The sequence below is a fragment of the Chiloscyllium plagiosum genome, unplaced genomic scaffold, assembly GCF_037043375.1.
Source record: "Chiloscyllium plagiosum isolate Xiang-an unplaced genomic scaffold, Cpla_swu_hap1 HiC_scaffold_2, whole genome shotgun sequence".
Classification (NCBI taxonomy): domain Eukaryota; kingdom Metazoa; phylum Chordata; class Chondrichthyes; order Orectolobiformes; family Hemiscylliidae; genus Chiloscyllium; species Chiloscyllium plagiosum.
Window position 1 is genome coordinate 150,550,426 of NW_028270140.1, and position 27,369 is coordinate 150,577,794.

The 27,369-nt window shown below is 43.2% G+C and overlaps 1 protein-coding gene across 1 annotated transcript; it reads right to left on the reverse strand.

Annotated features, from left to right (window-relative positions):
- LOC122557009 (sialic acid-binding Ig-like lectin 10) lies at positions 1-27,369 on the reverse strand. Its single transcript, XM_043704239.2, has 5 exons — positions 27,176-27,369; positions 24,740-25,126; positions 13,922-14,281; positions 3,106-3,199; positions 1-866 (listed from the first exon to the last, which is right to left on the reverse strand). The coding sequence occupies exons 1-5, from the start codon at positions 27,240-27,242 to the stop codon at positions 812-814; spliced, it is 963 nt and encodes a 320-aa protein (XP_043560174.2). The 5' UTR covers positions 27,243-27,369; the 3' UTR covers positions 1-811.

A 27,369-nucleotide genomic window follows, 5' to 3' on the forward strand; every position in this document is an offset into this window, starting at 1 on the left:
TAAGATAAAGGATCAGCCATGATCATATTGAATGCTGGAGTAGGCTGAATGGCTAAATGGTTTACTCCTTCTGTTGGTTTCTTTGTGTAGAATAGTCCATTCTGCCCATCAAGTCTGTTCTGCCAGACCCACAGCAGTGTGATTAAGTTTTAACTGCCCTTTGAGCAAATTAAGAATAGCCAATAAATATCAGCCCCAGTCAGTGATGCCTACATGCTGTAAATGAATTTTAGAAATTGAATAGGATGAGGTATTTTGCACTCAGGACCCAGGAATTTGCTGTTGTAATTTCGTGGGATGTGAGAATCAGTTGTATGACCAGCGTTTTGTCAACCATCTTTAACTGGCCTTAGGAAGGTGAGAGATGAAATCATGAGGGGCATGGTAGGATAAATAGACAAAGTCTTTTCCCTGGGGTGGGGGAGTCCAGAACTAGAGGGCATAGGTTTAGGGTGAGAGGGGAAAGATATAAGATATAAAGACCTAAGGGGCAACATTTTCACGCAGAGGGTGGTACGTGTATGGAATGAGCTGCCAGAGGAAGTGGTGGAGGCTGGTACAATTGCAACATTTAAAAGGCATCTGGATGTGTATATGAATAAGAAAGTATCAGAGGGATATGTGCAAAGTGCTGGAAAATGGGACTAGATTAGGTTGGGATATCTGGTCAGTATGGATGAGTTGGACCAAAGGGTCTTTTTCCATGCTCAATGACTCTATATGCCCCCATCAAATCACACAATGGGTGAACAGTAGAGCAAGTCCAGCTTAAGGTGTGAATGGGATTTGATGCAAAATTCTTGGAACATGTTTACATTGCAGTTTGCACATGAGATACTTCAGCCACCTGTGATGGATCAGCCTTCCTGGATACAAAACAAGAGAAATTTAAGTTAACCACAAAGGCAGAAAATAAAAGCTGACCTTCAGATACAATAAGTGGCCGTTCCCATAGAATTCTCTCTCTCTCTCTCTGTCTGTCACACACACACGCACCAGTATTTGTGTACAATATTGACACTGTTCGACCTTCTGTGTATTCAGGCAGAAAAAGTAAAACTTGCATTTAGGTATCATCTTTAACTCACCCTAATGTCAGGATTACTGAAATGTAATTAGGCAGTTTGAAACCAAGTCATAAAGTGAAGATCAAGACAAGAATCAATCGAGTCAGATAGCATAAAAACAGACCCTTCAGTCCAACCAGTCCCTGCTGAAGATAATCCCAAACTGAACTAATCCCACTTGGATACTCCTGGGCCCTATCCCTCCAAACCTTTCTTATTCATCTATCTGTCCAAATGTCTTTTAAATATTGACAACATTAAAAATCACACAACACCAGCTAATGGTCCAACAGTTTGCACTATAACCTGGGGTTGTATTTTTAATTCAGTCCACCCCAGTCCAACACCGGCACCTCCACACTTTTAAACATTGTAACTGTACCTGCACCCATCACTTCCTCAGGAAGTTCATTCCACACGTGAACCACCGTCTGTAAAGGATTTGCCTCTTATGTCTTTTTAAAATCTCTCACCTCTCACCTTAGAAATGTGCCCCCAGTCTTGAAATTTCCCATATTAGGGAAAAGATAACTACCATTAACCCTAATTATACCTGTCATTTTTTTTATAAACTTCTATCAGGTCACCTCTCAACTTTCTATGGTCCAGTGAAAAAAGTCCCAGCCTATCTTTATGACTCAAACCTTCCATACCTGCAACACTCTGGTCAATCTCTTCTGAATCCTCTCTACCTTAATAATATCCGTCCTATAACTTGAGACAGTATTCCAGCAGAGACCTGACCAATATCCTGTATAACCCAACATGACTTCCAAACTCCTATACACAAAGCAATGATGGCATCTTCTTCATATCTACTCCATCCAGGCCTCTCAGTAAATTTTAATGAGATCTCTACTTCATCATTCTAAACTCCATCGGACACAGATCCAGAGTCCTCAAACACTATTCATATGACAAGCTCTTCATCCCTGGGATCGTTCTTGTGAACTTTCTGTGGACCCTCCCCAAGGCCAGCACGCCCTACCTTTGATATAGGGCCCAGAATTGTTCACAATATTCCAAATCCGTTAATAGGTAGACACCATCCTTTGATTTAAAAAAAAATTAACCTGTTTAGAGTTGTTATAATGCAGCTCTGGAGGAAGTAGGACTTAAACCCAGGCCTCCTGGCCTGGAGTGATAACACCACAAGAGCCCCTAAAATGGAATTGTCCAGCTTATAGTGCAGAAGCTCAGGATTGAACCAGGTGAGCCTTTAGACTTGGTGTTAACACTCTCCTAACTGAGCTAGCTTGGCAGATATTGTAGTGTTTGAGACTTGCTGCTGGATTGCAAAACCATTTGGACTATACATTTAATTTATCAATATTGCATACCTTTTGTATTGTGTTTTGAATGTAATGACCTGACTTCCCAAATCTGGCAAGCATTAAAATTTTATTGGGTAAAACTGATTTCGAAAGAGATTATGAAGCCCTTTCAATAAAACCCTGTCATTAAAGTGAAGAGCGGCTAAATTATTGTCATTATCTGAACAGCAACCAATACCCATGGAGTTCTATTCTTTTTCCAAGAAATGTGGTGTGTGATTAGTGTTTTCCATGAAATTCGGTAGATTGAGATTGGAAAGTGAGCAGGAATCTGATTGTCAGTATCTGGAATAAAATTCAACTCCATCAGGTTTTAATCCAACATCCCCCTGAGGTTGTAGTTTAAAGTACACTCCAGTGAATTGAAATGATTTGGGAGATTTAATTAGGTCCTCAGTATCTCAGCACATTCATACTATGAGGAGCTAAATCATGCAAATCAGGATGGAGCCAGTTTTGATCTCCTGGTCTGAGCTGAGCTGAATTTCAGCTGGAGCTATAAGGGCTCTCCAAGTGTTCTGTTACTGGGATAGGGATACTGCTGGTATCCAGTGACCTCTACTGGATGTATTACTGTGGGATCACTGGTTTGACCAGGATGGCTCAAGTGTTTGAATCAGCCAACAACACTGAATGAGCAATGCTTACCCATGAATCAAGCTTTAGGCATTTGTAGATAAGAGTCTGCCAGCGATATTCCATACCTGGTTTTTTGCTTGTATAAAATGATCCACATCACCAGAAGAGGAGGGAGTTTCACCACAAGTGGAATACATAATATCACAATGGGGAAAGTTTCTGTGAATGAACAGAAAATGAGGGATCAAAACACAAGTTACAGACAAACAATCCAGGGACAGTTAATCAAATTCTGTGGGCAGGTATGAAACTCAATTGCAGGGTCGGAAGGCGAGGATAATGCAATGGCACAAGACAGAATGGAGAATGCCAAATAACAGTGTTTCACAGTGACAGGAATTAATGCCAATATATTTACAATGAAGGATTGAATTTTGCCATATTTTGTCATGACAGGATTAAATCTAGTATTTATACTGATAAAGATTAATGCTGTAGTATTTGCCCATCACAGCAAATACTATAGTTTGCGATGATGTTGGTGATTACTATGGTACAGTGAATTACACAATATTCAGAGGTGAATGCAGTAGCAATTAGAGTCATAGATTCCTACAGCATGGAGACAGGCCCTTTGGCCCAAACTGGTCCATGCCGACTAAAATGTCCATCTATGCTAACCCAATTTCCCTGCACTTGGCCCATATCCTTCTAATCCTTTGCCATCCATATATTGTCCAAATGCCTTTTAAATGTTGTTAATGTACCTGCCTCAACAACTTCTGATGGCAATTCATTCCATATGCACACCACCCTCAGTGAAAAACGTTGCCCCTCAGGTTCCCTTTTATTTTTTCCTCTCTAACCTTAAACTGATGCCCTCCAGTCCTCAATTCCCCAACCCTGGGAAAAAGACTGAGTGCATTCACCCTATTATGATCTTACACACTTCTGTAACTGATCTATAAGGTTTCCCCCCCCCCCCACCTCAGCCTCCTACGCTCCAAAGAAAAATGTCCTAGTTTGTCCAACCTCTCTTTATAACTAAGACTGTTGAGTCCTGGCAACATCCTTGTAATTTTCTTCTGCAACCTTTCCAGTTCAATAACATCAATCTTAAAGCAAGGTGATCAAAACTGATCATAGTACTCCAAGTGCAGCCTCACTAACATCCTGTATAACTGCAATATAACTTCCCAACTTCTATACTCAGTGCTCTGAGTGATGAAGGCCAGTGTGCCAAAAGCATTCTTCACTGCCCTGTCTAGCTGTGACTCCACTTTCAGAGAACAGCGAACCTGAACTCCAAGATCCCTCTGTTCCACTACACTCGTTACGGCCCTAACTCCTACCTTGAGTTGACTTTACAAAATACAAGACCTCACACTTCTCTGTATTAAACTCCGTTTGCAATTTCTCCGCCCACTTCCCCAACTGATCAAGATCCTGCTGCAATTTCAGCTAACTTTCCTCACTGTCTACAATACCACCTATTTTAATGTCATCAGCAAATTTACGAATCATGCTTTATAGGTTCTCATCCAAATCATTGATATGGATAGCAAACAGCAATGGGCCCAGCACCGACCCCCTGAGGTACTCCACTAGTCACAGGCCTCAAGTCTGACAAGCATCCTTCTACTATTACCCTGACTTCCTACCATTAAGCCAACTATGCTTCCAATTTGCCAGCTTCCCCTAGATTTTGTGCGATCTAATTTAACACAGAGGAGAAATATTCATTGAGAACCTTGCCCACCTCCTGTGATTCTACACATATATGTCCACTTTGGTCCTTGATGGGCCTTATTCTCTCTCTAGTAATTCTTTTTCCTTGCTGAGGGTAAATAATACAGTGCTGAAGAAGGGCTTATGCCCGAAACGTCGATTCTCCTTCTCCTTTGATGCTGCCTGACCTGCTGTGCTTTTCCAGCATCACATTTTTAAGCTCTGATCTCCAGCATCTGCAGTCCTCACTTTCTCCTAAATAATACAGTGGCATGGATAAATGCTGTAACTCTTGGTGGAAAGAGTAAATACAATAATAATCACCATGATCAGTCAAAACTGTTGTTATCACAATGTTAAGGGGTAAATACTCAGTGTTAAAGGTAAATAGAGTCATAGAGTTGTATGGCACAAAAACAGACCATTTGGTCCAACATACAAGTCGTTCTGCTATGAGATAATGTTCTGCAAGTGCCTCCCATCCGCCCTCCTCCTCTAACCTAATAATAAGACCCGTTGTGGTAAGTAGGTAAGTACTGCATTTTGCTTGTTCTATTCTTTAGACCGAGTTTTTTTTTAAAAGGTTACTTTTAGAGGGATGGCAGTGAAGGCAGTGCAATGTTCCTCTTGCAACATGTTTGAGGTGAGGGATGCCATGGTCGTCCCTGCTGATTACACTTGCAGGAAGTGCACCCATCTCCAGCTCCTCCAAGACCGTGTTAGGGAACTGGAGCTGGAGTTGGATGAACTTAGGATCATTCGGGAGGCAGAGGGGGTCATAGATCGGAGCTTTAGGGAAGTAGTAACTCCAAAGATGGCAGATAGATGGGTGACAGTGAGGGGAACTGGGAGGAAGCAGCCCCTGCGGGTACCACCTGCGGCCGTTCCCTTCAAGAACAAGTATACCGTTTTGGATACTTGTGGGGGGGATGACTTACCAGGGGTAAGTAATGGGGTTCAGGCCTCTGGCACGGAGCCTGTCCCCGTTGCTGAGAAGGGAAGGGTGGAGAAGAGCAGAGCAATAGTTATTGGGGACTCGATAGTTCGGGGCACAGATAGGCGGTTTTGTGGGGGCGAGAAAGACTCACGTTTGGTATGTTGCCTCCCAGGTGCAAGGGTACGTGATGTCTCTGATCGTGTTTTCCTTAACGGGGAGGGGGAGCAGCCCGAAGTCGTGGTCCACATTGGCACCAATGACATAGGTAGGAGGAGGGCTGAGGATGTTAGGCAGGCTTTCAGGGAGCTAGGTTGGAAGCTCAGAGTTAGAACGAACAGAGTTGTTGTCTCTGGTTTGTTACCCGTGCCACGTGATAGAGAGTCGAGGAATAGGGAGAGAGAACAGTTAAATGCGTGGCTACAGGGATGGTGCAGGAGGGAGGGATTCCGGTATTTGGATAACTGGGGTTCTTTCTGGGGAAGGTGGGACCTCTATAAACAGGATGGTCTACACCTGAACCTGAGGGGCACCAGTATCCTTGGGGGGAGGTTTGCTAGTGCTCTTGGGGGGCGGTTTAAACTAACTCTGCAGGGGCATAGGAACCCAGACTGTAGTTTTAGGGTGCAGGACCTGGAGTGTAGGGAGGTTAGGAACATGGCATCAATCTCAAAAGAGAGTGCCTGTAAACAGGAAAGTGGCTTGAAGTGTGTATACTTCAATGCAAGAAGTATACGAAATAAGGTAGGTGAACTTGCAGCGTGGGTTGGTACCTGGGATTTCGATGTTGTGGCTATTACGGAGACATGGGTAGAACAGGGATAGGATTGGCTGTTGCAGGTTCCAGGGTTTAAATGTTTTAGTAGGGTCAGAGGTGGGGGTAAAAGAGGGGGAGGTGTGGCATTGCTTGTCAAAGATCGTATTACAGCGGTGGAAAGGACGATGGATGAAGACTCGCCATCTGAGGTAGTTTGGGCTGAGGTTAGGAATGGGAAAGGTGAGGTCACCCTTTTAGGAGTTTTTTACAGGCCTCCTAACAGTCCTAGAAACGTAGAAGAAAGGATTGCGAGGATGATTCAAGAGAAGAGTGAAAGTAATAGGGTGGTTGTTATGGGGGACTTTAACTTTCCAGATATTGACTGGGAAAGCTATAGCTCGATTTCGTTAGATGGGTCGGTGTTTGTCCAATGTGTGCAGGAGGGTTTCCTGACATAATATGTAGACAGGCCAACAAGAGGTGAGGATTTGGTTCTGGGTAACGAACCAGGCCAGGTGTTAGAATTGGAGGTAGGTGAACACTTTGGGGACAGTGACCACAATTTGGTGACTTTTACTCTAGTGATGGAGAGGGATAAGTGTGCACTGCAGGGCAAGAGTTATAGCTGGGGGCAGGGAAATTATGATACGGTGAGGCACGACTTAGGATGCGTGGCTTGGAAAAGTAGGCTTCAAGGCAAGGGCGTAATTGATATGTGGAGCTTGTTCAAGGAGCAACTATTGAGTGTCCTTGATAAGTATGTACCTGTCAGGCAGGGAGGAAAGGATTGTGTGAGGGAGCCTTGATTTAATAAGGAATTGGAATCCCTTGTTAAATGGAAGAGGGCGGCCTATGTAAAGATGAGGCGTGAAGGTTCAATTGGGGCGATTGAGAGTTATAAGGTAGCCAGGAAGGATCTGAAGAGAGAGCTAGGGAGCAGCAAGGAGGGGACATGAAAAGTCCTTAGTTGGTAGGATTGGGGAAAACCCTAAGGCTTTCTCTAGGTATGTCAGGAATAAAAGAATGACTAGGGTAGGAATAGGTCCAGTAAAGGATAGTAGTGGGAAGTTGCGTGTGGAGGCTGAAGAGATTGGGGAGACACTGAATGAATACTTTTCGTCAGTATTCACTTAGGAACAGGACATTGTTGCCGATGTGAACACTGAGTCACAATTAATTAGAATGGGCGGCTTTGAGGTATGTAGGGAAGAGGTGTTGGAAATTCTGGAAAGGGTGAAAATAGATAAGTCCCCTTGGCCTGACAGCATTTACCCTAGGATTCTCTGGGAAACAAGGGAGGAGATTGCAGAGCCATTGGCCTTGATTTTTATGTCCTCGTTGTCTACAGGAATAGTGCCAGAAGACTGGAGGATAGCAAATGTGGTTCCCTTGTTCAAGAAGGGGAGTAGGGATAACACTAGCAACTATAGGTCGGTGAGTCTCACTTCTGTTGTGGGCAAAGTCTTAGAGAGAATTGTAAGGGATAGGATTTATGAACATCTGGATAGGAATAATGTGATCAAGGATAGTCAGCATGGTTTTGTGAAGGGCAGGTCATGCCACACAAACCTTATTGAATTCTTTGAGAAGGTGACTAAGGAGGTGGATGAGGGTAAAGTGGTAGATGTGGTATATATGGACTTTAGTAAGGCGTTTGATAAGGTTCCCCATGGTAGGCTACTGCAAAAAATACGGAGGTATGGCATTGAGGGTGAGTTGGAGGTTTGGATTAGGAATTGGCTGGCTGGAAGAAGACAGAGGGTAGTAGTTGATGGTAAAGGTTCATCTTGGAGTGCAGTTACTAGCGGTGTTCCGCAAGGATCTGTTTTGGGACCATTGCTGTTTGTCATTTTTATAAATGACCTGGAGGAGGGGCTAGAAGGTTGGGTGAGCAAGTTTGCGGATGATACGAAAGTCGGTGGAGTTGTTGACAGTGAGGAAAGATGTGTCAGGTTACAGCGGGATATAGATAAGCTGCAGAGCTGGGCAGAAAGGTGGCAAATGGAGTTCAATGTAGGTAAGTGTGAGGTGATTCACTTTGGTAAGCATAACAAAAAGATGGGGTACTGGGCTAATGGTCGGATACTTGGTAGTGTGGATGAACAGAGGGATCTTGGTGCCCATGTACACAGATCTCTGAAAGTTGCCACCCAGGTAAATAGTGCGGTGAAGAAGGCATATGGCGTACTGGCTTTTATTGGTAGAGGAATTGAGTTCCGGAGCCCTGAGGTCATGTTGCAGTTGTATAAGACTCTGGTGCGGCCGAATCTGAAGTATTGTGTGCAGTTTTGGTCGCCATACTATAGGAAGGATGTGGAGGCACTGGAACGGGTGCAGAGGAGGTTTACCAGGATGTTGCCTGGTATTGTAGGAAGATCGTATGAGGAAAGGCTGAGGCACTTGGGGTTGTTTTCATTGGAGAAAAGAAGGTTTAGGGGTGACTTGATAGAGGTGTACAAGATGATTAGGGGTTTAGATAGAGTTGACCATCAGAATCTTTTTCCACGTATGGAGTCAGCTATTACGAGGGGGCATAGCTTTAAATTAAAGGGTGGTAGGTATAGGACAGATGTTAGGGGTAGATTCTTTACTCAGCGAGTCGTGAGTTCATGGAATGCCCTGCCAGTAGCAGTGGTGGACTCTCCCTCTTTATGAGTATTTAAGCGGGCATTGGATAGGCATATGGAGGATAGTGGACTAGTGTAGGTTAGGTGGGCTTGGATTGGCGCAACATCGAGGGCCAAAGGGCCTGTACTGCGCTGTATATTTTTTTCTATGTTCTATGGTTGTTCCTTGGCAACATCACGCTACAGAAAAACATGCCATGGGAAACTGCTGTAGCAATTGTGCAATAGAAGCTTGCGCTATGGGAAACCTGCTACACATGTTCAGCAGAAAGTTCATATTTTGCAACCAACATCCACAATTCATCAATCATGATACAGCCAATTCACTGACAAAACACGCGTTATAGAAGAATGACCTGATAGAAGAACTACCTGCATATCAATAACTTGGAGATGGGAACAAAATATAATATTTCTAAATTTGCAATGATATAAAGCTGGGAATGTGATTTGTTTCTAATATTCTTGGGTTTTTTTGGTTTTCCTTCTGTGAAAACAAAATCTTTGTTTAAACCTGACATTGTCTCCATTCCTACTGTTAATCTCCCCATATCCTGTAATGGATCAATGCTCATCTTTAGCTCTTCATTTCTTTTTTACATATGTAGAAAAGCTTCTACTGCTGTCCTATATGTCATAGAATCCCTACAGTGTGAAAGCAGGCCATTTGGCCCAACAGGTCGACACCAAAGAGTAACCCACTCAGACCCATTTCTCTACCCTTTTACATTACATTTCCCCTGATTACTGTAAATAACCTACACATCCCTGAACATGGTTGGCAATTTAATACGGCCAATTCACTTTACCCGCACATCTTTGGAGCACCTGAAGGAAATCTACACTTACATGGAGAGAATGTGCAACCTCCACACAGACAGCTGCCCAAGGCTGGAATTAAACCCAGATCCCTGGCGCTGTGAGGCAGCAGTGATAACCACTGAGCCACTGTGCCACTCTAATTTTCACTCTCAGAGTCAGGTCCAAAATAGACTGGTCACTGGTTGGTTTCAAAATGAGTTATGTGACAGTGCTGTCACTTTAAAAAGGTTATTTTGTCCTTGATGTTTTTGATGGTAGGTTGTAAAAGCAGAGATTCCGAAGAATGTAGGGAGTAACAGTTTAACAATGGAAGGGAGTGGCCAGCTCTCCCAGTTCAGGTTCTTTTGAGTTTGTTTTTAGCTGTCGCAGTCACAAGGTGCTTCGAGTACTAGAAGAGTTGCAAGCTTCAGGAAACAATTCCTGACTGACTTTCTCTGAAATCTCTCTCTGGATATTGTTCCTTCCTGCCCGTAAGAATCTGTGTTTGAATTTATCTTTTTGCCAAGGAATGTATTTATAGGGTGTTACTATATTGGGACAGTTAATTCGTTAAGTTGCTATATGGGTTTGTTTTAAGTTTTCCAATAGTTTAAGTTATTCTAAATTCCCTTTTCTATCGTTTGTGTTTCAACTGTTGTGTTTAAATAAATTTTGTTTTGCTTAAAGCTGAGCGGTTTGACACCTGGAGGGACACCCACATCACATCTGCCTTTAAAATAAGAAAAAAAATTAGGGTCTAGGCTACTTTCTTAAAATATTTTAAGGGGGTCTGACGTGGTCAGTAACAGACTGGGGGCTCTTATCAGGATGATTCTATCATTCCAATTTGGGTGTAGAGTTGTTGGACTCAAAGGTAGGGAGTGGTAGGTGTTAGTCTTTTGCTTCAGGTGTTGAATTTGGTTGGTTTAAACAGTGCTTTGTATAGTAATTACTCTTTCAATCACTAAGAGTATTTGGGGTGGAAGAAGAGACTTTCAGGGTTTTACTAAAAGTGATCAAAGCAAAGCTGTTGGAATTGGCAGACAAGTTGTTGATCCAAACAAAGTTGGTCGATAGAGCTGCGGAGGTATTTGCATCATTACCAGAGGAGGTATCCAAGGAGTATGAGAAGATGGAGAAAGCCATCTAAAATGTATATGAGCCAGTGCTAGAAGCCTACAGACAATGTATCAGGAATCATTGAGTTTGAAAGGATCAAACAAAGTAATTTTGAGAGATAGATAAGGGCATTAAAAATAGATCAAACTTATGACGCTTTTAAGATTCTTTTGGAAAAGTTCAAAAATTCACTTTGGGAGGCAGTGAGAACTCGTGGAAGAACAGAGAGTTAAAATGGCAAGATTAACAGCAGAAATGGCTGATGATTATTAGATAGTTCATAAATCAAAGTTTGGCTTTTGACATCAATTCCAATTTGTAAGAGATAGAAATTGAGGTAAAGAAAAATTTTCAGATGGTAAGGGAAACGTAGCTCTCAGTGAAGATAATAAAGATAGCTTACCACAGAGTGAAAAGGAAACCCATGAAGGGAAAGAAGAAGTTAAAAAGCTCAGATGTTCTCACTGCAATAAAGTAGGTCACATGAAGTCACAGTGTTGGTGATTTTAAAAAAGCACTGGGAAAACGGATATTGGAAAACAGGATAATCCAATTAATTTTGTAAAAGTGGTAAAGGAAAGCACAGTGGAAGTGAAAAAGCTGTCTCAGAATGTACAACATAGAGTCATAGAGATGTACAGCATGGAAGCAGACCCTTCAGTCCAACCTGTCCCGATTGGTTGAGAAGGAAGTGTCAGATCTTCTTAAACCACATACTTGCGAAGGTAAGGTTTACTCACATATTCCAGAAGTAGCAGTAAATGAGTTACCGTCTTAACAGATATGGGATCATGTCAAACTTTGATGTTGAGAGATGAGGAGATATGTAATTCAGAAGGACTATTGCCAGACTATTGCTAGTACGTGGAAGTCATGGTGAGATGAGAAGTGCCCCATTATGTAGAGAGAGGTTGGATTGTCCAGTGCAAAATGGCAAAATGGTGGTAGAGCACTGGAGGAACTCTTGGTTCCAGTAATATCATTTGTCTTTGGTAACAACATAGTTGGACCACAGATAGGAAGGCTGCCTACTGTGGTTGAAAAAGCAGTGGAAAATCAAGCAACTGAGATATTACACGAAGCATATCCTGAGACTTTTTCCTGACTGTTTGGTAACAAGGTCACAAAGCCACTGGTTGAAACAGGAGGTGAAATCAAAGAATACACAAGGAAGCAGAAGGAGAACTGTCAGACACCAAGTTCATCATCAACTACCTGATGAAGGAGCAGTGCTCCGAATGTGAGTGCTTCCAAATGAACCTGTTGGACTAGAACCTAGTGTTGTGTGATTTTTAACTTTGTCCACCAAATAAATCGTATCATCCACCGACATTTCCACCACCTCCAAACGGACCCCACCACCAGGGATTTATTTCCCTCCCCACCACCAGGGATTTATTTCCTTTCCGCCTTCCGCAAAGACCATTCCCTCCGTGACTACCTGGTCAGGTTCACGCCCCCCAACAACCCACTCTCCCCTCCTGGCACCTTCCCACGCCCACACCACCTCTCTCTCCTCCATCCAAGACCCCAAAGGAGCCTTCTACATCCATCAAAGCTTCACCTGCACTTCAACACATGTTTATTGTATCCGTTGCTCCCGATGCGGTCTCCTCTACATTGGGGAAACTGGATGCCTTCTCGCAGAGTGCTTTAGGGAACATCTCCGGGACACCCGCACCAATCAACCCCACCGCTCCGTGGCCAAATATTTCAACTCCCCTCCCACTCTGCCAAGGACATGTAAGTCCTGGGCCTCCTCCATCGCCACTCCCTCAGCACCTGACACCTAGAGGAAGAACGCTTCATCTTCCACCTCAGGACCCTTCAACCCCAGGACATCAATGTGGACTTCACTAGTTTCCTCATTTCCTCTCCCCCCACCTTACCCCAGTTCCAACCTTCCAGCTCAGCACTGTCCTCATGACCTGTCCCACCTGTCAATCTTCCTTCCCACTTATCCACTCTACTCTCCTCTCCGACCTATCACCTTTACCCCCACCTCCATCCACGTATTGCACTCTTGGCTACCTTCTCCCCAGCCCCACCCCCTCCCATTTATCTCTCCACCCCCAAGGCTCCCAGCCTCATTCCTGATGAAGGCCTCTGGCCCAAAACATCGATTCTCCTGATCCTCGGCTGCTGTGCTTTTCCAGCAGCACATTCTCGACTCTGATCTGCAGACCTCACTTTCTCCTATGTCCACCCCAGTCCAACACTGGCACCTCCAAGTCATGTCAGAGACCATGTTTGATCAAATGGTTGAGACAAAACAAGAACAGGTGGAGGACCAAGTGGATATTTTTAGTTCAGAGAAATAAACTGAGTTTTTTTATCAAGAAGGATACACAGAAGAATCTGAGGGTATTCCCAAATGTTACCATGTTGAAAATGATGTCTTGATGAGGAAATGGCGAACATCACATGTTCAGGTGAGAAATGAGCAGACGTTCATCAAATTGTATTACCAGTGGGTTATAGAAAGGAGATATTGCAGGTAGCACATGAATTACCAGTAAAGGGTCTTTTGGGGATAAGAAAAACTCAAGCCAAAATATCAAACATTTTTACTGGCCTGGACCATTGCATCGCATTTAGGACATCCGTTTCACAAATGTCTTAAAATTAAGAAAAAGTTAGGATCTAGGCTAACTTAAAATATTTTGAAGGGGTCTGGCCTGTCCATAACAGTTGTCTGAGGAAACTGTCTTAAATATGCTCTATACAAATCTGAGGGGAGAGGCAGAACCTCAGTTTAATAACTTTACAGAAAGATGGTGACTTCAACCGTGCAGTATTCCCTCAGTGCTGCACTGCAGTGTCACACGATATCTAGAGTGGAAATTGAACCATGTCCTTATAACTTAGAAGTTGGACTCATATCAATAGTACCAATGGCTGATAAATTCTTTGCATGATACCTCATCATCACTGTCACTTTCTGTAGAATAAAGAATGTGAGAATGGGTTCTTACCAGGTATGACCTGCAGCTGTACCTCTTTCTGGATCAGGTACTGATAAAACTGAAAATTGAGTTTTGACAGGTATTCCACCTGACACAGATAAGTGTGATTGTCCCTCACATTCAGCTGGTTTATCCTGATCGAGGCGTTTCCCTCCCATGGGTTCCCGATGAGGTCGTACCGATTTCCACCGTGTACAGTTGTCCAAGTTCCCTGTGATTGGGCTGTAAATGTAACGATGTGTTGGTAGGGCTCCTTCCTCATCCAGGTAACAGTGGTCAGGGGAGGGTAGGATCTGGTCTCGAAGATACAGGGTAAAGTAACCAAATCTCCCTCTGTCCCTCTCACTACTGGGACATTTCCCCGAGCAGCTGAGGAAAGGACAAACATCAGAATGGATTAGTGCCTTGGTGAAATTTATTTAATTTAATTTATACCAGTTCAAAGCTCTCCTTGTGGTCTAGTTGGTAAAGACATTAGCCAGTGTAGTGCAGAGCTACTAAAGATCACAAGGAATGTAGGGTCAGGGAGTCAGGTAGCAATACAGATTTTGAAAAAGGCTACAAATAGGGAATATGAGAGATATCGAAGTTTCTCAGATTAGCAGAAATGAGAAGTGGTTCAACATGCATTAACACATTTCCAAAAAGCCTACTTGCTTTGGTTTCCCAGCATCTTCCACCAGAAATCCTGAGTGGATGATCCAATGAGGTCTTCTCCAGTGGTCCCCAGCATCATAGATGCTGGTCTTCAGCCAACTCAGTTCTATGTGACATCAAGAAATAGCTGATACTGAATACTGCAGAGGCTATGGGCCCTGATAACATTCTGGCAATAGAACTGAAGACCTGTGCTCTAGGACTTACCGCACCCTAACGAAGGTCTTCCAACATTTTCAACACCGGCATCTACCCAACAATGTTGAAAATTAGCCAGGTGTATCCTGTACACAAAAAGCGAGACAAATTCAACCTGGCCAATCACCGTCCCATCAATCTACCCTCAATCCAGGACATCTCTAAGAGAGTTCCTCAGGATAGTGTCCTAGGCCTCCATCATAAGGTCAAAAGTAGGGATGTTTGCTGACAATTGCACAATGTCCAACACCTTTCAGAGTTCCTCACAAGTCTGACACAAACATAATATTCTGGCTTGGCATGAAGAGTGGCAGGTAACATTCACGCCACACAAGTGCTAAGCAATAGCCACCTTCAATAATTAACAATCTAGCTACAATTCCTTGACATTCGATGACATATCCATCTCTGAATCCTCCATTATCAACATCCTGGTGGTCCATTGTCCAGAAAATTAACAGACTAGGCATATTAATACAGTGGCCACAAGAACAGGTAAGGAAATTTGAGGTGAGTAACACACCTCCTGACTCCCCAAAGCCATTCACCAGCTACAAGGCATAATTCAGGAATGTGCTAGTATACTCCCCTCTTGCCTGATGGCTGCAGCTCCAGTAACATTCAAGAAGCTGACACCATCCAGGACAAAGCAGCCCAAGGATTGGTATCCCATCTGTAACATAAAAATCACTCACTCAAATATTAACACATACTAGCAGCAGTAAGTGCTATATATCGCACTGCAACAATTCACCAAGGTTCATTGAAAAGCAGACACAGCCCTTACTATCCAGAAGCACAAGTTCTGCAATTGCATGGGAACCATCTGCAAGTTCTCTCCAAGCCACTCACCATCCTGCCTTGGGAATGTATCACCGTTCCTTCAGAGTCACTGGGTCAAAATCCTGAAACTCCCTCCCCAACAGCATTATGGGTCTAACTACAGCACATAGACTACGAGAAGGCAGCTCACCACCACCTTATCAAGGGCAATTAGTGATGGGCAATAAATACTGTTCCACCCACTGACAAACTGAAAGGGGAAAAAAAGTCAGTTAAAAGAAAGTTTGAAATAATCATCAGTGGGATAGTATTTGGAGCAATGTAACTTATGAGAACAAGGTAAGAATCCAATATATTATGGCTGCATGCACTCAGAAATGTTAGCAGAACAGACAAGGAACAAATAGAGAAAAAAGGGTTAAATTAAATTGTTATTTTTGAAAGTTACAAAGAATTACATGGGACAGTGAAATGGTAAGATTCCTGGTGAACAATGCTATGTCTAGAATGTATGGCTCCATCCCTGTGAGAGAAAGGCAGATGTGCCACATGAAGCCATTGTACTGTGGCAAAAAATAGATCAGATGTTCCAGTCCATAAAGATTAGGTGTGCCATCAAAACAAGATTAGAGACTTAGTAAGTGGCCATCTGTTTATCTCCCCTCCTTTCTGTGCATGTGTCCTGGCATTAATTTACTATTCAAACGTCATAGAAGGGATTTGACCATGATTAGATGAATGGAATCACATGTATTATAGATGATAGGAGCATCAAATCATATAATGCCTATGTTAAAGGTAGTATAATAACTAATGCTTTGTAATGCCTCTAGTAGATCCATTTTTTAGATTGGAAGTGTGATTGTCCTTTGCATATACATGTATAAACTCCAGTAAATTCTCCAAGTGTCTCTGTCTGATATTGTGGGCCAGTTTAAATTAAAGAAACTTCTTGTTTACATTCTCTAATCTGTAACTGAATAAAAAATGAGGGTAAGGAGAAAGTGAGGACTACAGATGCTAGAGATCAGAGTAGAGAGTGTGTTGCAATGAGGGTGGTTGATTGAATAATAAAAAAAAGGATTGAGATTATGCTGTTTACAGATTATTACAGGATAAATAGGAAGCCCAACCATGGTTCTACAAGAGGAGTAAAGTTGAGAAAAGATGGACGGGTAATGAGATGTTCAAGATTGCTATAATCTACTGTGGAGGAAATCTTCCATTTAGGGATATGGGACCACAGATTGGAAGTGGAAAATGGCATCATCAGAGCAATGGAGATGGAGGGGGAATGGGAACCTATGCAACCAGTCACAGGAAGAGGAATCAAGGACAATAACCAAAGACAGAAAGGGGAAGAAAAGTGATAGGCAAAGGAATCAAAGAACAGAATCAAACAAGGCAACAGTACAAAATATTGGGAATGTGACAAGAAATGCTAAAAAAGACAGGCTTTGTGCCTGAAAGCACGGATCTTTCTAAATAAAGTGGATGAATTAATCCCACAAATAAATGTAAGTGGGTATGATATAGCTGGGGTTATGGAGAAATGGCCGCAGGGTAACCAGGGATGAGAACTGAACATTCAGTACTTAGGAAGGACAGACAAAAAGAAAAAGGTGATGGAGTTGCATTACTAGTCGAAGACGATATAAACACAATATTGAGGAAAGATATTCTACCCAGACAATGTGTGGGTAGAATTGAAAGATGTCAAGGTGCAAAAAATAATAGTGAGGGTGGTATATAGACCACCAAACTCTAGTGATGATGTTGGGAATGACATTAAACAGAAATCAGTGATATATGCAGTCCCACCTATAGGACAGACCAAGCAGAGGTAGCAGCACATTCATATACAGGGAAGGAGTTGCCCTGAAAATCCTCAACATTGACTCCAGACCCCATGAAATGTCAAAGCATCAGGTCAAACATAGGCAGCGAAACCTCCTGCTGATTACCATTCCTCAGCTGATGAGTCAGTAATCCTTCATATTGAACAACACTTCGAGGAAACAGAGGGCAACAAGGATACAAAAATGTACCCTGGGTGGGGGACTTCAATGTCCACCATCAAGAGTGGCTCGACAGCAGTACTACTGATTGAGCTGGTCAGGTCCTACAAGACATAACTGTTAGACTGGGTCTGCAGCAAGTGAGAGAACGAGCAAGATGGAAATATGTACTTGACCTCATCCTTATCAATCTCCTAGCTGCAGATGCATCTCTCCATGACAGTATTGGTTAGAGTGACCACCGTACAGTGCTTGTGCAGACGAAGTCCCAACTTGACACTTCGATCATGTTGTGTGGCATAACCACTGTGGTAAATGGGACAGAAAACTGTCCCAACAATTCAAGAACGAGGCATCCATGAGTCATTGTGGGCCATCAACAGCAGCAGAATTGTACTCTAGCACAATTGGCAACTTTACAGCCTGGCAAACTCCCCCACTCAAACATTACTGGTTCAGTGGAGAGAATACAGGAGAGCATGTCAGGTGCAATATCAGAGATACCTAAAAATAAGGTGTCAGCCTGGTGAAGCCACCAAACAGGATTATTTTGGGGACAAACTGCATAAACAGCTAAATTATCCCACAACCAACAGTTTAGATCTAAGCTCTGCTATCCTGCCACATCCAGCCATGGTGGACAATTGAGCAATTCACTGAAGGAGGAGGTTCCAAAATTATCCCCATCCTCCATGATCAAAGAGTCCAACTCATCAGTGCAGAGATAAGGCTGAAGCATTCGCAGCAATCTTCAGCCAAAAGTGCCAAGTGAAAGATCTATCGTCCTTCAGTGGTCCCCAGCATCACAAATACCAGTATTCAGGAAATTCAATTCACTCCACGTGATATCAAGAAACAGTTGAAGGCATTGCATAGTGTAAAGGTGATGATCACTGACAACGTTCCATCAACTGTACTGAAGGCTTCTGCTCAAGAATGGATCAGTATCTTCATGAAAATTTTAAATTATTCCAGTTCAGAATTCTCCCTATGGTCTAGTTGGTAAAGGTGTTGACATCAGGACTACGTTTGACTGATTTTGCCATCAAGGAGCCCTAGCAAAACTGGAACCAAATGGCATCAAGGAGCGAACTCTCTATAGGTTGGAGTCATGTCTGGCACATAGAAAGATGTTTGTGGTTGTTCAAGGTCAGTCTAGGACATCTCTGTAGGAGTTCCTCAGGGTAGTGTGCTATGCCCAACCATCTTTAGCTGCTTATCAACTATCTTCTCTCCTTCAGAAAATCCGAAGTGGGGATGTTCATCGATGGTTACACAATGTTCAGTACCATTCATGACTCTGCAGATATCAAAGGAATCAATGTACAAATGCAGCAAAATCTTAATAATATCCAGGCTTGGGCTGACAAGTGACAAGTAACATTCACGCCACACAAATGACAGGCAATGACCAATAACTCTCAATCTAACGAGCACCCCTTATCATCACTGAATCCTCCACTACCAACATCCTTGGGAATCACCATTGACTAGAAACTCAACTGGACTCACCACACAAACACAGTGGCTCCAAGAGAATGTGTATAGTTCTGTCCACCACACTATCAGAAGGATGTAGATGATTTGGAGAGGGTACAGAAAAGGTTTACCAGGATATTGCCTGGAATGGGGCATGTTAGCTGTGAAGAAAGGTTGGCTAGACTGGGTTTGTTTTCACTGGAATGCAGGAGATTAAGGGGCGACCTGACAGACGTTTAAGAGATCATGAATGCATGGATAGAGTGGAATGTATGAGGCTTTTTCCCCAGGATGGAGGATTAATTACTAGGGAACACAGGTTCAATTTATTGTCCAAGCCTGTATTAACACATTTTGCCTTTCCATAGTAAAACTGTCTTCACTTACAGGATCCGAATCCATCTATTCCCTTCATATTCATGTATTCATCAGGTGCTTCTTAAATGCTACTATCTTGTCTACTTCCACCTTCTCCTCTGGCAGTGTGGTACAGGCACTCACCGTCCTTTGTACGAAAAACATACCTCACACATTTTGAAATTTCGCTCACAGGTTCAAGGTGCATGGCGGTAGGGGGGAAGTGGGGGGGGGGGGGGGGGGGGGGGGAGGTGGGTGAGCAAAATTTCAAAATGTGTGAGGTATGTTTTTCATACAAAGGACGGTGATTGCCTGTAACATGATGCCAGAGGGGAAGGTGGAAGTAGACAAGAAAGTAGCATTCAAGAAGCACCTGATGAATACATGAATAGGAAGGGAATAGATGGATTCGGATCCTGTAAGTGAAGACAGTTTTACTATGGAAAGACAAAATGTGTTAATACAGGCTTGGACAATAAATTAACAAATAATAGTTACATGTAAAAGAATAAAGCAATAATTATGGGTGACTTAAATCTTCATGTTGATTGGGTTAACAAAATTGGAAAGCATAGCTACAACAACAAATTCATAGAGTGCATTAGAGACAGTTTCCTAGAGCAACGTATCACAGAGCCAACCAGGCAGCAGGCTATCTTTGATCTGATAATTGTAGAATATCTACAGCGCAGATAGAGGCCATTAGGCCTATTGAGTCCATGCCAACCCTCTGAAGACCATCCCACCCAGACCCGGCCCCTACGCTATCCTTGTAAACCTACATAACTAATCCATCTGGCCTACACATCCCTGGATACTACTGGGCAATTTATCATGGCCAATCCATCCAACCTGCACACCTATGGAATGTGGGAAGAAACTAGAGCACTCAGCCAAAACCCCCACAGATACAGTGAGAAAGGTCAATCGCCCATGGCTGGAGTCAAACCCGGGTCCTTGGTGCTGAGGCAGCAGTGGTAACTACTGAGCCACCATGCCAACCCATGGGCATAGGTAATGAGGCACACCTAATAAATAACCTCTGTTTAAAAGATCCCTGAGGAAGTAATGACCATAACGTGACAGAATTTAATATTCAGTTTGAAAGTGAGAAACTTAGGTCAGAAACAAATGTGTTTAATTTAAAAGAAATTACAATGAAATGAAGATTGAGTTAGGTAAAGTGAAGTGGGCAGATAAATTAGCAGAAAAGACAATAAGCAAACAGAGGCAGTCATTTAAGGAGCTAATTCATGACTCTCAGCAAAAATACATCCCAACAAGGAGGAAAGATTCTAAGAGAGGGATGTTATGGACAGTATTAAGTTGAAAGAAGCAGAATGTAAGGAAGCTAAAGTCAGTGATAGCCCCAAAGTCTGGGATAATTTCAGAATCCAGTAAAGGAGGATTAAAAAGATAATAAAGACAGAAAATAAACTCAAGGCAAACTAGCGAATAATCGAAAAAAAAAGAGTTTCTTTAAATGTATGCAAAGGAAGAGAGAGAGGTCAAAGTGAATGTAGGTCCCTTAGAAAATGAATCTGGGAGGATGGTTTTGAGAACAAGGAAATGGCAGAGGAATCAAACCGATATTTTGCACCAGTCTTTCTGGTGGCAGACACGTTGAATGTCCCGTCAATACTAAAGAATATGGGGGAGGAATTAAGTACTATCATCATCACTAAAGTAACAGTATCAGATAAACTAATAGGATTAAAGACAGATATTGTCCCCTGGCCATGATGGCTTGCATCTGAGGATCCTAAAAAAGGTAGCTACAGCGATATTGGATGCATTGTTGTAATTTTCCAAAAATTATTGACTGCTGGAGAAGTACCAGAGGATTGGAAAACTGCTAACATGGCATCCCAATTTAAAATAGGAGAGAGGCAAAAGGCAGGTTACTGTAGGCCAATTAGCTTAATATCCATTGTTGGAAAAGTATCAGAGAGAAAAAGAGATAGAGAGAGAGAGAGAGAGAGAGAGTAGCTTTATTTGTTTTTTCTATCATATACAGCTTGTACAATAAAGAAACGAGACAGCATTCCTCCAGGACCAAGGTGCTATATGAACACACAGACTACATGAGAATACAGTCAAACACAGGGCAGCATAAAGTGCATAGAAAAGTGCAAAACATGCAATACAGCTCAATAATTAGTGGGCGGCACGGTGGCACAGTGGTTAGCACTGCTGCCTCACAGCGCCAGAGACCCGGGTTCAATTCCCGCCTCAGGCGACTGACTGTGTGGAGTTTGCACGTTCTCCCCGTGTCTGTGTGGGTTTCCTCCGGGTGCTCCGGTTTCCTCCCACAGTCCAAAGATGTGCAGGGAAGGTGAATTGGCCATGCTAAATTGCCCGTAGTGTTAGGTAAGGGGTAAATGTAGGGGTATGGGTGGGTTGCGCTTCGGCGGGTCGGTGTGGACTTGTTGGGCCGAAGGGCCTGTTTCCACACTGTAAGTAATCTAAGTAATCTAAAAAAAAAAAGTAATCTAAAATCTAATTCCTGACAAGACGAGAGGCACGGTGGTGGACAAATTATAATGCCAGAATGAATGATAATTAATAAAACATTGTTTTAGCAGCAATTCAAAATGTCATCCACAAGTTGCAAATGGAATAGAGTATGATCATACTGTGTTAAGGAGCCTGATGGCTTGGGGGAAGAAACTATTGCACAGTCTGGCCATGAGAGAGTGAACGCTCCGGTATCTTCTGCCAAATGGCAGGAGGGAGAAGAGTTTGAGTGGGGGGGGGGGGTGTGGGGGTCATGCACAATGCTGTTCGCCTTGCAGATGCAGTGTGTACTGTAAATGTCTGTAATGGAGTGGAGACCCCTGAGATCTTCTCAGCTGTCCTCACTAACTGTTGTAGGGTCTTACAATTCGAGATGGTGCATTCCAGAACCAGGCAGTGATGTAGCAGCTCAGTGTACTCTCAAGCAACCCTCTGTAGAATGCAGTGAGGATGGGGGATGGGAGACACTGCTGGGCTTTCTTGACTATGGAGCTGGTGTTGGGGGACCAGGTGAGATTCTCCACCTGGTGGACATCAAGAAATTTGGTGCTCTTCACAATCTCCACCGGGGAGCCATTGATGTCCAGCAGAGAGTGATCGCTCTGTGCCCTCCTGAAGTCAGCAATCATCTATTTCATTTAGTCCACGTTCAGAGACAAGTTGTTGGCTCTGCACCAGTCTTTTAGCCGCTGCATTTCCTCTCTGTATGCTGACTCATTGTTCCTGCTAATGAGACCCACTGTGTCATCAGTGAACTTGATGATATGATTTGAGCTGTGCATTGCTGCACAGTTGTGTGTCAGCAGTGATTTGTGCACACAGCCGTGGAGATCCACACTGCTCAGTGTGATGGTGTTGGAGATGTTTTTCCCAATCTAGACTGACTGACGTCTCCCAGTCAGGAAGTCCAGGATCCAGTTACAGATGGAGGTATTCAAGCCCAGCTGACTCACCTTTCCAAACAGGTGCTGAGGAATGATAGTGTTAAATCTGAACAGAATCAAGCAATACGGAAGTAATAGCAGAACATTTGAAAAATCAGAACCTAATCAAAGAGAGTCAGCATGGCTTTATGAAAGGAAAGTCATGTCTGACTAATTTATGAGAATTTTTCAACTTAGTCTCAGCCAGAGTAGATACAGCGGAAGCAATAGATGTATTATATTTGGACTTCCAGGAGATGTTCAACAAAATACTTCACAAAGCCTAATATAAGCTAAGAGCCAATGGCATTGAAGGTAGTATATTGGCATGAGCAGAGAATTGGCTAATGGGCAGAAAACAGCAAGTGGGGATAAAGGGTTCTCTTCCAGACTGGTGACCTGTAAACAGTGGGGTTTCACCAGGATCATTGCTGGGACCAATGCTCACAGTATGTATTAATGACTTGGCGGAAGGAAGTGAATACAATGTAGCCAAATATGTAGACGACATAAAAATATTTGGAAAGGCAGATTATGAGAGGGATACAATCAGTTTACAGAGAGATATTGATAAGTTAAATAAGTGGGCAAAAATATGGCAAATGGAGTATAATGCGGAAAAAGATGAAACTGTTCATTTTGGAAGGGAGAACAGAAAAACAGAATATTATTTAAATAGAAAGAAACCGTAGAAAACTGCAACACAAAGGGATTTGGGGCTACTTGTGCACAAAACACAGAAAGCTAGCAAGCAGGTTCAGATGGTAATCAGGAAGGCTAATGGAACATTGTTCTTATTTCAAGGGAGTCAAGGAATAAAAGTTGGGAAGTATTTCTGCAATATTCTCATAAACCTGGTGAGACCACATCTGGAGTATTGCGAGCAGTTTTAAGGAAAGATGTCAATTCATTGGAGGCAGTTCATGGAAAGTTCACTGAGATGATCCCAGGTATGGAGGGATTGTCTGCTGAGGACCAGGTTGGAGTTTTTCTCACTGGAGTCTGGAAAAATGAAAGGTGATCAGATTGAAACATAGAGGATTCTTATGGGGCTGTTCAAGGTAAACGCTGAGAGGATGTTTCCCCTCATGGCAGAGTACTGGATCAGAGGTTATAATTTCAGAATGAAGAGGTGCCAATTTAAGACTGAGATGAGGAAGAATTTCTCCTTTCTGAGAGTTGTGATTCATTGGAATACCTTGCCACAGAGAACTGTAGAGGCAGGGTTTATATGGGGCTGAGATGGATGGATTCTTTATCAGTAGGAGAATGTAGGATTATCAGAAAAAGGTGAGGAAGTTGACGTGGAGAATATTGGATCAGCCATGATCCTGTTGACTAGCAAAACAGGTTCCATGGACAGAATGCCTATTTCTGTTCCTATCTCTTATTGTCTTACCTTTGAGCTGAGTGGCATGTTAGGCCATTTCAGAGGGTAGGTAAGAGTCAACTACACTGCTGCAGGGTCTGGAATCACACTCAGCAAATTTTCTTCCCTGAAGTCAATCGGACTTTTAAAAAATGATACTCAACGATAGTTTAATGATCATGGTGGCTGAGGTTAGCTTTCCTAATGGACAGTAGCTGTTGTCATGGGAATTGAATCCTTGTTACCAAGGCATGAGTCTGGCGTACTGATTTAGTGATATCATCACCATACTAAAACCTCCTAACTGGGTTGCAGCATTGAGTGAGTGTGTGAGAGACTGCGGGAAGTTTCAGACACGGTGATGGGATATTCTATAAATAGCAGCTGACACCTCTATGTCACTGCCTCCTGACTCAGACCTGAAAGAACCCAAGAAAATGAGCCAACTGGAGAGCTCCCGGACTAGGTGGAGCTTGTACTCACTGAGCTGTCAGGGTAGCAGCACCATCCGAACATTGTTCCTCACCTTTCACTTCCAGATTTGTTAGAATCCTTGATTTAATTCTGCCAATATTGAGCTCCACATGACACAGATAGAAACCAGCATCCCTCAGGCTCAGTCCCTCCATCATTATTGAGGCATCTTTGTTGCTGAGGTTCCCCACGAATCTGAATCGATTCCCACCGTCCCGCTGTATCACATTCTCACACAGCTCACCCTGGGAATGGTCTGGACCAGGATATGTACAGTTAAAGATTAAAGACCATGATTTCCCCTTGTACCATAAGATTGAGCCGGTGAGTGTGAGGCGAGTGTCAGGGTGGGTGAAGCTGCAGGGTAAGACAGCGGAGCCTCCTTCCTCAGCCCTCACTCCATCCGCGATTGTCATTGACCACCCATTAACATAAATCACTGTGAGGAGAAAGATTGAGATTATTAATACAGAATGGGACTGGTTTTTGAAAACACTCAACACATCTCAATACATAGAATTTGTTATGAAGCGACAATAGATATTTCATACAGGCAGATTTGAGATGGGGTGACACTGACATCAGACTCCATGGAGTGAGTTAGAGGCTGGAATCCAGTTGAGGGTTTTGGGTGGTTTCTAAGTCAAGTGTTGGATAACAGACAGGGTATTCCGGGCTGCATTTCAACCCAGGGTTTTAGTTGGGTTTGAGAATCCGTTCCTAATGCAGTGTCATTGCAAGTTTGTTGTGCAGATATAGGCTCTCTGGTCACTTCAGGATTTAACACCAGTGCAACTCATTTATACAGTAACAGTAGATAATCTCATCAAGGGGCTTAAAATGTTTAATAGATTTCCTTTAATCAGAGATGTGATCTGTATGGACTTCAGTAAGGCGCTCGACAAGGTTCCCCATGGGAGGCTGATTAGCAAGGTTAGATCTCATGGAATACAGGGAGAACTAGCCATTTGGATACAGAACTGGCTCAAAGGTAGAAGACAGAGGGTGGTGGTGGAGGGTTGTTTTTCAGAGTGGTGGCCTGTGACCAGTGGAGTACCACAAGGATCGGTGCTGGGCCCTCTACTTTTTGTCATTTACATAAATGATTTGGATGCGAGCATAAGAGGTAGAGTTAGTAAGTTTGCAGATGACACCAAAATTGGACGTGTAGTGGACAGCGAAGAGGGTTACCTCCGATTACAACAGGACTTTGACCAGTTGGGCCAATGGGCTGAGAAGTGGCAGATGGAGTTTAATTCAGATAAATTTGCAGTGCTGAATTTTGGGAAAGCAAATCTTAGCAGGACTTATACACTTAATGGTAAGGTCCTAGGGAGTGTTGCTGAACAAAGAGACCTTGGAGTGCAGGTTCATAGCTCCTTGAAAGTGGAGTCGTAGGTAGATAGGATAGTGAAGAAGGCATTTGGTATGCTTTCCTTTATTGGTCAGAGTATTGAGTACAGGAGTTGGGAGGTCATGTTGTGGCTGTACAGGACATTAGTTAGGCCACTGTTGGAATATTGCATGCAGTTCTGGTCTCCTTCCTATCGGAAAGATGTTGTAAAACTTGAAAGGGTTCAGAAAAGATTCACAAGGATGTTGCCAGGGTTGGAGGATCTGAGCTACAGGGAGAGGCTGAACAGGCTGGGGCTGTTTTCCCTGGAGCGTCGGAGGCTGAGGGGAGACCTTATAGAGGTTTACAAAATTATGAGGGGCATGGATAGGATAAATAGGCAAAGTCTTTTTCCTGGGGTCGGGGAGTCCAGAACTAGAGGGCATAGGTTTAGGGTGAGAGGGGAAAGATATAAAAGAGACCTAAGGGGCAACTTTTTCACGCAGAGGGTGGTACTTGTATGGAATGAGCTGCCAGAGGATGTGGTGGAGGCTGGTACAATTGCAACATTTAAGAGGCATTTGGATGGGTATATGAATAGGAAAGGTTTGGAGGGATATGGGCCGGGTGCTGGCAGGTGGAACTAGATTGGGTTGGAATATCTGGTCAGCATGGACGGGTTGGACCGAAGGGTCTGTTTCCATGCTGTACATCTCTATGACTATGAGATAGTTCAGAACAAAGGAGTGAATTTTAAATTGAAAGCTGCACTGTACAGGAATAAGGTCAGGAAGCACCACTTCATACAGACTCTGAAAATCTTTAATTGTCTCCTGGGATTCCTGGGAAACAACTGAACTTATCAGGATTGGTCAGTTTTGTTTGGGAAGGATTTTAAGAGATAAGAAACAAACCTGGGTGGATATAATTTGGATATTAATCAGCCATGATCTCACAGATCTGTGCACAGGATCAATGGGTTGAATATCTCCTGCTGTTACATGATCTTGCTGTTTCATGATCCATCTGATTTCTCCCTGTCCCTGTTTCTGTGACTCTGACTGTGACTGCACTGAATTTTCACCACTCCTGATCTTTTGAGTGAAGTGATTAAAAAGAGTATATGAATTTGAAGAGTTATTGGAAAACACTCACTTGATCCGTGCACAGAGACTGACAGCAGGACTGCAGAAAGCCAAATGTAGAGAGAAATCATTGCCATTTCTTCAGCGTTTCTTCTTTCGCATTCACAGCTTCTTGTCTCCTGACATCAGAATACAGCAGTTGCTCAAAATGTTTCTTCACTTCCCATCAAATTACCCAAAATGTGCTGGCTACCTCGTATTCAG